This window comes from Eurosta solidaginis, chromosome 4 (genome assembly GCF_040869045.1).
Source record: "Eurosta solidaginis isolate ZX-2024a chromosome 4, ASM4086904v1, whole genome shotgun sequence".
NCBI lineage: Eukaryota > Metazoa > Arthropoda > Insecta > Diptera > Tephritidae > Eurosta > Eurosta solidaginis.
The window spans coordinates 128,058,654-128,070,734 of NC_090322.1; the positions used below are offsets into that span (position 1 = coordinate 128,058,654).

General features: G+C 38.4%; 1 protein-coding gene across 4 annotated transcripts; it reads right to left on the reverse strand.

The window, feature by feature from the left end:
- Window positions 1–1,125: 1,125 nt before the first annotated feature.
- Window positions 1,126–11,786, reverse strand: LOC137250323 (uncharacterized). Of its 4 annotated transcripts, XR_010952905.1 has the most exons (3): window positions 10,854–11,786; window positions 10,660–10,779; window positions 1,157–1,460 (listed from the first exon to the last, which is right to left on the reverse strand). XR_010952905.1 is itself a non-coding variant. In XM_067782926.1 (2 exons), the coding sequence occupies exon 1, from the start codon at window positions 11,397–11,399 to the stop codon at window positions 10,857–10,859; it is 543 nt and encodes a 180-aa protein (XP_067639027.1). In that variant the 5' UTR covers window positions 11,400–11,786; the 3' UTR covers window positions 10,567–10,779; window positions 10,854–10,856. The 4 variants fall into 4 exon arrangements, 2 of the variants coding, with proteins under 2 accessions (XP_067639027.1, XP_067639026.1); XR_010952904.1 differs by having other exon boundaries at window positions 1,126–4,295; window positions 10,660–11,786; XM_067782926.1 differs by lacking the exon at window positions 1,157–1,460 and having other exon boundaries at window positions 10,567–10,779.
- Between the last annotated feature and the right edge of the window lie 295 nt (window positions 11,787–12,081).

The following is a 12,081-nucleotide window of genomic DNA, read 5'->3' on the forward strand; positions in this document are numbered from 1 at the left end:
TTTACGTATCTTTTGCACTATACCTGTCGCTGTAGGTAGTGTAGAACGTTCCTTCAGCGTCCTTTCAAGAATCAAAAACTTTCATAGATCGTGTTCATCTCAAGAGCGAGTTTTAGGACTTGCCACGCTTTGTGTTGAATCCGTTTGGCAAGACAGTAAATTTTGATATTATTATACAAAATTTTGCAGCAAGAAAAACCGCTCTTTGATATCCGAACCTTCTATATTGAATAACTAAAATTTATAATCACTATATTTATCAGCAATGTACTAAAATGTTACCAAATAACTAGAAAAGATTATTTAAAACAATACGTGGCTGTTAAAAGAGAATTTTATTTCTTAGTCCAAAAATCATTTAGTTGATGTTGCAAAAATTTTTATTTTTTTATGTAATCCATCAATAATGAATCATTATTAATGATTCACGAATGAGACGTCATTAATCAAATATATTAGTGGATTTATTATAGGGTGCCCGTGAATTGTTTAGTCCTGGGCCCGGATTTTCTCTCTACGGCCCTGTGTAGTGGTTGTTGTTGTTGTTGTTGTAGCGATAAGGTTGCTCCCCGAAGGCTTTTGGGAGTGTTATCGATGTGATGGTCCTTTGCCGGATATAAATCCGGTACGCTCCGGTACCATAGCACCATTAAGGTGCTAGCCCGACCATCTCGGGAACGATTTATGTGGCCACATTAAACCTTCAGGCAATTCCCTCCCTCCCTCCCTCCCTACCCCCAAGTTCCATGAGGAGCTTGGGGTCGCCAGAGCCTCGTCTGTTAGTGAAACAGGATTCGCCGCGGATAGGTGAGGTTGACAATTGGGTTTGGAGAAGCTTTATATTGCGCTGGCAACCTGAAAGGTTGCGCTACACATCCCCTTGAATCTGGTATTTTAGTCGCCTCTTACGACAGGCATACCTACCGCGGGTATATTCTGATCCCCTAACCCGCTGGGGTCTGTGTAGTGGTACTTGTTTATTGTACCACTTAGATATGTTATATGAAAAATTAAATTTATTAATTATATTTTCTTTTGATTTCAATGAATGTTAAAAATTTTTATATTTCAATTTTCTATCAATTGTAAACATCAAATTTATTTAACTTATTTTCAATAAATAATATTATTATTACTCAAATAAATTTATATTAATTGGCTATACTAAGAGTATAATAGGGAAAGTCTCTGCCTTGTCAGAGCAACGCATTCGCAGAGAATGCGAGCCAGCATATTATACTCCAGCTCACAAAAGCGATAGATTTGCGTATCTGCTAGATTTAACTTACTTAGTAGATATCGTAGACCACGTTGCACCGTATAGCACCTTAGGCGTTCTCTGGTTAGATAAATGAGCTTGGCTGATACCCTCGTTGCTGGCAGTATAAAAAATTGTGCCTGTCTTTCTCCTGGGCACTCAATCCAGTATCATCTGAGCTGCTTTGTTTTCTTAAAATAATCTAGGTATGCACGTAAGAAAAATAACAAATAAAAGTTGAGCGAATTATATTAAAAAAAAAAAACGTTTTTCTGACTGCCCCTTTTGTTGAGCCACTGTTGAAAAGCAACGCTTGAGATTTGAAAAGTATTTTTAGTTATAAACTTGAACTGTAACCACTGATGACATGATACGAAATTTTATTCTCTCAATTCGTTTCCAGGAATGGGTCTTGAAGTTCATTCGATTGTAAACAAAAGTTCGTTCGTTTCCAAGAATGGGTCTTGAACATCAGATGGCTATAGAGTTGCCTAAACTACCAAAAAAAAAAAAAAACTCCAAGAAATCCGTTCGGTTTCATTATTTTCAAAAAATCAGCAAGTAAGGTGATAAAAACTTATTCAAATTTATAAAAAAGGCAAAGTTTTGTAGAAATATTTTGTGGTAGATAAGTGAAAAAGATGAAATAATATATTTCGATTGCGTTGCTTTGCTTTGTTGCGCTGGCACCGCCATAAGATAACAATGAACGGCTAGCCCCTTTTTCACTTTGATGCGACCAAAATGTTTATTTACATACATATGTATATCCACATACAATAAAAAACGCAAAAAATTTATAAGAAATTACGAAATTAGATCACTTGGTGAAGTATCTGCGTTGTCGTCCGCAAAAGACTGTTAATTATACATGTTGCGTTAACCTATACGTATACCTACAATTTATCTCAGCTGCCAAAAGTGGAATGTTGCAACGCTCCACAAAAACCTGGCCTTTATGCATCCATTTACATCAATGCGAAGACTAAGAAGCTGACTTTTTCTCCAATCGAAAGCTGCTATCAAAACCCGTTTCGTGTGCAGCCCTTCGATGAAAGGTGTTGTCACTGATAAATTTTCCACGGGTGAAAAATAGTTATTTTTTCTTCGGATTTGTAATCCTGACAAAAATTCGAGTTTTTTGATATCCCATTTGACAATCTTGAGTAAGTTTTCAGTGAAAATTATAAATTAAACCTTTACCATGTAAAATACCCCAAAGTTATTCTGAAATGCCCAAATTTGATTTTGAGCATGATGGTATCTATGGCCAATATTATAAAAAATGCACATTTTCACGCGCTCTCAGAGAGCGAGAAGTTTCATATCATGTCATCTGTGACTGTAACGTGACTCAAGCCTAAATGTTTACTGAGATATGAATAGTTGCGCATACATTATAGGTGGGTTCGGTCAGAAATTCTAGTATGAATTGTCCACCACAAAATTTACTCTCTCATGGAATTTACTCTCATAAAGAGCGAAACTTTCCAAGTTTTCAACCAGTGTTGCTAGGTTAGCCTTTTCGAGGCTAGATTTTTTTTGCCTTTAGCCTCGAAATTTTGGGTTTAGCTTCGTGACTTTTTTCTAGCCTTTTTTACTATTTTTAATAATTTCTAAAATAAAATAATTTCAATAGATCCTGTGAACACCTAATACCTAATAATATGAGTTCTCTACAAAAGATTAATTCTTTTTCTGCTGAAAATTCGTTGAAAGTTTCAAAGCCAGATGTATTTTCTTACTTTGAAAAAGAGAAGTGTAGTTATTCTTCAAGTCAAATAGCATTAATAGAGCTGCAGTGGCGAAAACTTATAACTATACAATGGAAAAATGCACACTCCACCATGGAATTTTGGTCGGAAGTCCGAGAACATAAAAATGCATTAAACGAACCTCCTTTTTTAGAACTTGTCGAAATCATATTTAGTTTTTTAGTATTACCACTCAGTAACGCGGAGGTTGAAAGAATTTTTAGTGGCATGAAAATTCTGAAAACTAAATTAAGGAACAAACTAAAAATTAAAATGCTTAATGCGCTGCTTAATATTAGATGCTCGTTAAAACGCTTATCTAAATGTTGTAAGGATTTTGAAATTACCGATGATCTCATATTTATGGTAAATAGCCAAACTTTATACGCAGACTTAAGCTCTTCTGATTCTTCAGGCGGGGAATATTTTATATAAATAATTAGTTTGTAATATTTTTTTTATGTATATAAACATATGCAATCATTTAAAGTAATTCCATGTGCTAGTCAAGGAAAATGTGCCTGATATGTTTTGAAACAAGAAGTTATGTTTATAAGTTTTTATTTACAAATGTGTAAACTAAAATATAAAAAAAAATTTAATGAATTAACCAAAAAAATTTCTGGCCGTTTTTTAACTTCTTTTTTTTCTAAATTTAGCCTTTTCTAACCTTTTCTTTTGCCAATCTAGCTTCTTGTTTTGTCAACACATGGCAACACTGTTTTCAACGAACACAAATTAGGCAACATTTGAACATTTACTTAGTTATAATATATTATGACTTATTTTTTACAAAATCACTCGTAAAAATGCCTTAGCAATTTTTAAATTTTAATAAATTTATGGATTTGTTTTCTAAGTATGCAATCAGCTAATTTACAATCATATGTTTTCGTTCTGGAAAATTGGTGATGGAAGAAATTTCCCCAGCTCGAATTTGCAACTTTCCATCCAAGTACAATGTGAAAATTGAGGCGTCTCGTTGCAAATTATACAAGTTTTTTGTCTCACCGAATGAAGCTCAACAACAATTGATACAAGCTTGCACAAACTCTTTGCTGGCCGAACACAGCTGTTATTATCCGTGCTTTTTTTACATGAATATACATCTACATTTGCGGCAGTGGTTAAATAACTAGCTACAGAACGGGTTGTAACGAATAGTATTGTGATTGTATTTAAACTTGTGGAGGAAATGGCTGTTATCCATTTAACAATTTTTTTTAAAAGCTTACTATTTTTTGGAAACTGTTGACGGATGTTTGTTAACGATGCAGGTTCCTCTGTGCGAAAAGAAAACGTTAATTATTTCATTAAACCACAATTAGTCAATTTTTCTACATTAAAGCCCTAATTGAACTCAATCTTCCATACAAAATACAAATTCTTAATTATCTCATTATTGCTTTTTTGAATGGCCAATCAAGTGAAAAATCCAGTCGGTTTTGCTTGGTGCTTCAAATTTTATTGTCAATTAACAAATGACAATAAAAAAATACGAAAAAATTCAAAATTTAATTTTCGCTGCATTTGCTGCAAAAGATATTGTGACGAATACTAGCAACACTAAGGGGTACTATCACCTCTAAGCCGATACTGAGCAGTGACTTGTATGCACATAACCAAATTAATCATTATTTCTACACATATGTCCATACAACCAGCGGTGAGCAACGCACAAACACATGCATATATCTGAGATACTCCCAAAAGTATGCATTCATTTGTGCAAGTATCACTCACATATACACGCGCATGGGCTATGAGAGAAGCTATAAAATCGTGCATCTGTAGTTATTGCTGATAACCAACTAGTAAATTCTGGAAATAGAATCGCCTAGAAATATGTCGGCGAGGAAACCGGACAGTATAAAAGCGGCAACAGTCGAGGCACGACAATTCAGTTTGATTTAAGCACGCTATCTGTCGAGCAGTAGAAGTATTGTTTTGAAAGTAGTCTAATAAAGACCATTTTTGCATTATTCAATATTGGAGTTATTTATTCAACAGTTTAGTGATTCGAACGTTAGCAGAAGGTTGCAAATAAGAGGAATTTCAGTAGATTTGTTGCAAATTGGTGTCAGAAGAGGAATTGTTGAATAAAATCCGAAGATTGCGAATACAACTTGGACATGGCAAAGTTGAGTGAATTGAAGATCCAACAACTGAAGAAGGGGTTGGAGAGCCGTGGATTGAATACAACAGGCAATAAGATCGAACTTCAAGCACGGCTACGAGAGGTATTGGAGTTGGAAGGAATTGATGTGGCATCACAATTGGAAATACAGGAGGCACAAATTTCAGAAATGTCGTCGCAAATAACATCCAAGATGGATACATAACTAGAATCCCAGGAGAACCGTATAACAGCCAAGATTGAAGCACAGGAAACACAAATTTCATCACAGTTGGAAGAACAAAAGATAAATATGGCAACTCAACTGAAAGAACAAGAGACACGCATAACAGTACAACTAGAAGCACAAGAGGCGCGTATATCATCAAAACTCGAAACGCGCATGGACGAAAAAATAATGCAGTTTGAAGAAAAAATCGAGGAATAGGTGGATATTTGAGAGGTCGTATACAGGAATTGCAACTTAACCGCCCGGCTGCTTCAGCGAGTAATACGAAGGTAAAAACTCCATCTTTTGACGGTTCTGTTCCTTTACAGGTCTTTAAGCTACAGTTTGAGAAGACAGCAGCAGTGAACAACTGGGATGAGGAAGATAAAGTTGCTGCACTGTTCGTGGCTTTGAAAGGGCTTGCAGCGGAATTATTACAGACGATTCCAGTGTACGAACGGAACAGTTATGAAGCGTTGATGGCCGCTTTCGAGAGACGATACGGAAGCGAAAGAGAGGGTAAAAATCCAGAGTTTTATAAATGGCATACGGGACGTGGAAACGAAGCGAGCGACATATGCAAACCCAAAACCCACATTCGCAGAAACGGTATCACATGCATTGACTCAGGAAACTGCCTCTCTATTGAGTAAACCAGCATATAAGGATCATCGTGTGGAAGTAGAAAGACAAGAGTGGGTAGACACAATTTTGGAAGCATTGAATGGTACGCAGCAGAAGAATAATGATGCAGTCAAATGCTTTAAGTGTGGAAAGCCAGGGCACATTGCGCGTTATTGCAACACCAACCCTAACAGTTCCAACAATGTGGGTGGTCGTAAACGCAGAGCACAAGGAGATGAGTATATCTCCAAGACCACTCAATCGTTAAACTAAATAGAGTCAACCGCAAGGGGCGACAGCTGGCTCCCGCAATTGAATGCCCCATAATCTCTATCTCGCAGATTGGAAGAAGATCGAGCAATCTTACTGTCAGAGGACATGTGGATGGAATGGAACGTTTACTGACTGTAGATACGGGTGCATTTCATTCCATCATTCCAGCGGACTTAGTCAACAAGAAGATAAGACCATTGCTTGGAGCAAGATTACGTACAGCCACGGGAGAGGACACCCAGGTAATTGGAGAAGTAGCATGTGAAGTAGCAATTGGGAACGTCACGGTACTACACAATTTTATAGTGGCAGATATTGTTGATGAAATCATAATTGGAGTGGATTTCTTAATCGACCAAGGCATCAAGATCGATATGCAAAGCAAGACGATGCGATATAAGAACATGGATGTGCCACTTTATTTCGGCTACGAGAGAGGCTACAGCAGTAAGCGAGTGCTGGTGGAAGAGAATCAGCAAATACCACCAAAATCCGAAGCAGTCATCTGGGCAAAGGTTGGTGGAGATTGTGGGACAAACAAATTGTGGGTTGTCGAGGCAGCAAACAAATCAACACCGAACATACTTGTAGGAAAAACTCTGGCTGTGACAAAACAAGATGGACGTATTCCGGTAAGAGTACTCAATGAGTTCAAGTCACCACTCAAACTGACCAAAGGAGCTATTTTGGGAAGATGCCAAGAGGCTGAAGTAGTTATCAACTGTGAACAGCTCCAGGAACACGTTTCATCTAGTAATACTGATCTTTCAAATGACATCACGGCATGGACGGAGGGACTAGAGGAAGCCTATCAGAGTAAGGCAAAACAACTGCTCCTAAAGTGCGCCAACATATTTTACAAAGATGGCTCCAAACCAGGCCGCACCAACGTTGTGAAATATCAAATTGAGAGATGCGAGGCCGATCCGTCAAGCTCCTCGTAGTGTTCCACTGGCGAAGCGGGAAGTTGTGAGTCAAATCGTACAAGAAATGAACGACAGCGGCGTCATCGAACCATCAGCTAGTCCATGGAGCTCACCGGTGGTACTTGTGAAGAAGAAGGATGGGAAAATGAGGTTTTGCGTGGACTACCGCAAGTTGAACGACGTCACGATAATCTGGACTCGCTATCTGGTACGAAATTGTTTTCCACACTGGACTTGAAAAGCGGCTACTGGCAAGTTGAGGTGAAGGAGGAAGATAAAGAGAAAACAGCCTTCAGTGTCGGTGATGGTGTTTGGCAATTTACAGTGATGCCTTTTGGACTTTGTAATGCACCAGCTACTTTTGAGAGCCTCATGGACCAGGTACTGAAAGGACTACATTGGAAAACATTCTTGGTGTACCTGGACGACATCATCGTATTGGGCAAGAACTTTGATGAACATCTTTAGAACTTGGAGGAAGTTTTCCAGAGAATAGCTGGCGCTGGTCTGAAACTAAGTCGCAAAAAGTGTTCGCTGTTTAAATAGGAAGTAAATTATTTGGGTCACAAGGCAACGACAGAAGGCATCTGTACAGCGAATGAAAAGATAGAAGCAGTAAAGGATTGGCCAAGACCACAGAACTTGCATGAATTAGGAAGTTTCCTTGGGCTCTGCACATATTACCGCCGCTTTGTGCCAAACTTTTCCAGCGTAGCCCATAGCCTCCATGAGCTTACAAGAAAAAATAAAGCTTTTGAATGGAAGAAGGAGCAAGAAGTGGCTTTCCAAACATTGAAGGAGCGTTTATGCACTGCCCTAAAGTTGGCATATCCGATTCCAGGAGCAACATTTATTCTAGATACAGATGCGAGTGGATATGCTATAGGAGGCGTTTTATCACAACTGGTCGATGGACAGGAGAAGGTAGTTGCATATTACAGCCGTTTGATTGGAAAACCAGAGAGGAACTATTGCGTTACACGGAGAGAGCTGTTGGCATTGGTAGAGTGCATTAAACATTTTCACAAGTACCTCTACGGCCAGCGATTCCGCGGCAGGACAGATCACGTAGCGTTGAAATGGCTTCTGCAGTTCCGTAATCAGGAAGGACAATTGGCACGGTGGATCGACCGACTACAAAGCTATGACTTTTCCATTGAGCATCGAAAAGGTAGTACCCATGGAAATGCTGATGCAATGTCACGAAGACCATGTAGTTTGGAATGCAAGCACTGTTCAAAGGCCGATGCTAAAGAAGACATTATAGATGTCCGGCTAATGACTATAACATGTACGGTTGAATGGGACAAGGAACAACTAAGGAAGTGTCAGCTAGAAGATACAGATCTGTCACATGTTATGCAAGGGCTCGAACGAACGAAAGACCAAATAGAGAAGAAATGTCAGCAGAGAGTCCCATTGCGACGTCGTATTGGGCACAGTGGAACAGTTTAGAGTTGATATCCGGTTGCTTGCATCGAGTATGGGAGATGAAGATGGTCAATGTAAGAGGAAGCTGATAGTTGTTCCCAGGAAAAGGATTCCTGACGTTCTCAATGAGCTACATAATGGTCCAAGTGGAGGTCATCTGGGAATCACGAAGACGCTCGAGAAGATTAAGCAGAGATTCTATTGGGTTGGTTGCCGTCACTGAGTGGATTGCGAACTGCGAGATTTGCAGCAGAGCGAAAGGGCCCAAACCCCGAAGTCATGGCCAGATGAAGCAATATAACATGTCGCAGGTTCATTTCCTACTAGAAACTGCGGAAACAAATATGTATTGGTGGCTATGGATTATTTCAGTAAATGGCCAGAGGTATACCCAATCCCAAACCAAGCGGAAACAGTAGCAGAAGTGGCTACAAACGATTGGGTTGCAAGGTATGGTGTACCAATGGAGTTACATTCTGACCAAGGCAGGAATTTTGAATCAGCTGTGTTCCAAGAAATGTGTAAGAAGTTGGGTATTCGAAAAACACGGACAACTTCATTGCATCCTCAGTCCGATGGTATGGTGGAACGTTTCAATAGAACATTGGAGGAGCATTTAAGGAAAGTATTAGATAACTACCATAAGGAGTGGGATACACACATATCATTATTCTTGATGGCTTACCGATCGGCAGTGCATGAGACAACGGGCCAAACTCCCGCAAAGGTAATTTTTGGCAGTGACCTTCGACTGCCAGCTGATTTGAAGTTTGGGATAGATGCCCATGCGGAGAGAAATGTCAAGAAATACACTGGTGTCTTGGAAGAAGAGCTGAGAGAGATACACGATCTGGTAAGGCAACGAGCAAAGATTATGAGTGACAAGATGAAAGCCAGATACGATAAAGCAATTAATTCGGAAGGGTTTCAGGAAGGAGATTTGGTGCTGTTATACAACCCACAACGAAAATAAGGTTTGTCCCCGAAATTGGAGTGTAATTGGGAAGGCCCATACAAAGTTGTAAAACGGATCAACAATGTAGTGTACCGCATACGAACCATTCGTAAACCACGAACCAAAATGAAAGTGGTTCATTTGGAAAGGCTGGCAGCGTTTACATCAGGAAATTTGTCTGATCGGGACGATCAGACTTAGGTGGAGGGCAGTGTGAAGAATACTAGCAACACTAAGGGGTACTATCATCTCTAAGCCGATACTGAGCAGTGACTTGTATGCACATAACCAAATTAATCATTATGTCTACACATATGTCCATACAAGCAGCGGCGAGCAACGCACAAATTCATGCATATATCTGAGATACTCCCAAAAGTATGCATTCATTTGTGCAAGTATCACTCACATATACACGCGCATGGGCTATGAGAGAAGCTATAAAATCGTGCATCTGTAGTTATTGCTGATAACTAACTAGTACATTCTGGAAATAGAAGCGCCTAGAAATATGTCGGCGAGGAAACCGGACAGTATAAAAGCAGCAACAGTCGAGGCACGACAATTCAGATCGATTTAAGCACGCTATCTGTCGAGCAGTAGAAACGTTAGTCTAATATAGACCATTTTTGCATTATTCAATATTGGAGTTATTTATTCAACAGTTTAGTGATTCGAACGTTAGCAGAAGGTTGCAAATAAGAGGAATTTCAGTAGATTCGTTACATTATTATGGCTTTTTCGAAAATACGCACATATTTGGTTAGGTGCAACATCTATGGGTACTTGCGCATGCATTTTATTTTGATTGTATTTATAGTTAAGAAGGAAACGGCTCTTATCCATTTTAACTACTTTTTGTAAAAACAAAATATTTTTTGGGGCTGCTGACAGATGTTCGCTTAATGAAGCAAAAGGCCCTGTATGAAAAGGGAAACTTAATTATTTCATGTGTGAAAACGGTATTAGACAATTTTTTTTTCACCAAAGGAAAACACAATTTTATTTGTACCTATTATTTTATTTTACATCCTCCTCACATAAACCTCGATATATAATATCCCCATAACCTGTTTCGAGTTCTAGTTCTTACCCGATTCCGATTTCAGTTTCGGAAATTACTTCTGTAATAATTGTAAAGTAAATATGCGGCTAATGTAATTCCATATATCCATATTTTTATAATATTTTCTGCACTGCAGTTCAATAATGTCTGCAAATAAAACAGTCGTCTGTATACTTAATTTTGTGACTAACTGTTGCTGTAAGATAATTAATTTAATTTACTTTCTATTCAACACGCCAATGCAAACCGAAACGTTCTTCAAATGTAGTACGATTATAAACTCCAACATCCGCTAATTGTTGTGGTTCTGTAAAATAAGCAAATCGACGAATATCGAGAATTGCAGCGTCAAACATTTGTTTCCAACTGGTCAAATCCGCAACAGACATGTGTATGGGCAATTGTTGTGGATCCGGTATATCAGTAGCTGCCGATAAACGATCGAATGCCCCAGCTATAGCACCCACTGATAGATTAACCCAATATTCCTCTGGAAAACGTTTATTTTCACAAAATGGTGCACCTTTACGCATTATAAAAATTAACATCAGTATTTCATAGCGTTCACCAGCTTCATAAAAGCGTTTTGTGCGCGTCTTCTCCACAAAGTCAATAAGCAATATTAATGGTGTATAATTTTGTAAATGCATCAGTAATTCTCGATCCGTCCATACATATTTGCCGCCCTTGGCATTGTTGGCTATGGCCACCATGCTGGACGACAGTGAAGGGCCGGTTTGTCTAAGGCATCCGCCTTCCTCAACCATGACAGTTGTCAGTAGTTTTTGTATTATTCTCTTGTTACGTATCGATGTTGAATGCGAGGGGGGCTTGTTTTGACACACAGCTCGCGTATTCACGCAAAGTAGGGCAAGGTCGTTTGAACGACCGTGTTTGAGTGTGTGCTTCTAAGTTCGATGCATTAGTGGTTTTTAAAATGTTGGATACTTAGTGGATAAGTCGGAGAATTTTATTTTTATCAATTTACATTTGAGCGAAATAAAATTTTTTTATTCTTATTAATTTTACACATTTAAGCACTTTTAAAAAGCACTTTAAAAAAATTATATTTCCTCCTTTAACTAATAATTTGCTGTAACTACGGCGTGATTTGTTTGCGTGCATGCACTAAATGCCTTATAAACAAAACTACAGAAAACTGCTTGCAACCAAATGAGCGAAAGCAATCGATAGCAACGCATCTACATACATATGTACATATGTACGTAGTATGTGAGCATGTCAGAGAAATTTTGAATGAGCTAAAGCAAAGAGTATATATTTGTCAAGAGGCGTCACTCGATACTTTTGTTGTTGCCAAAGCAACCCTGTCATGTCGAATGTGATTCTCAAGGAAGTTTTGTTTAGTTTTTTTTAATTGAATCCTATATAGTTATGCGGTAAAGGGACTTTGCATAATTACGATTTTTGGAAAGAGAATTAATTAAT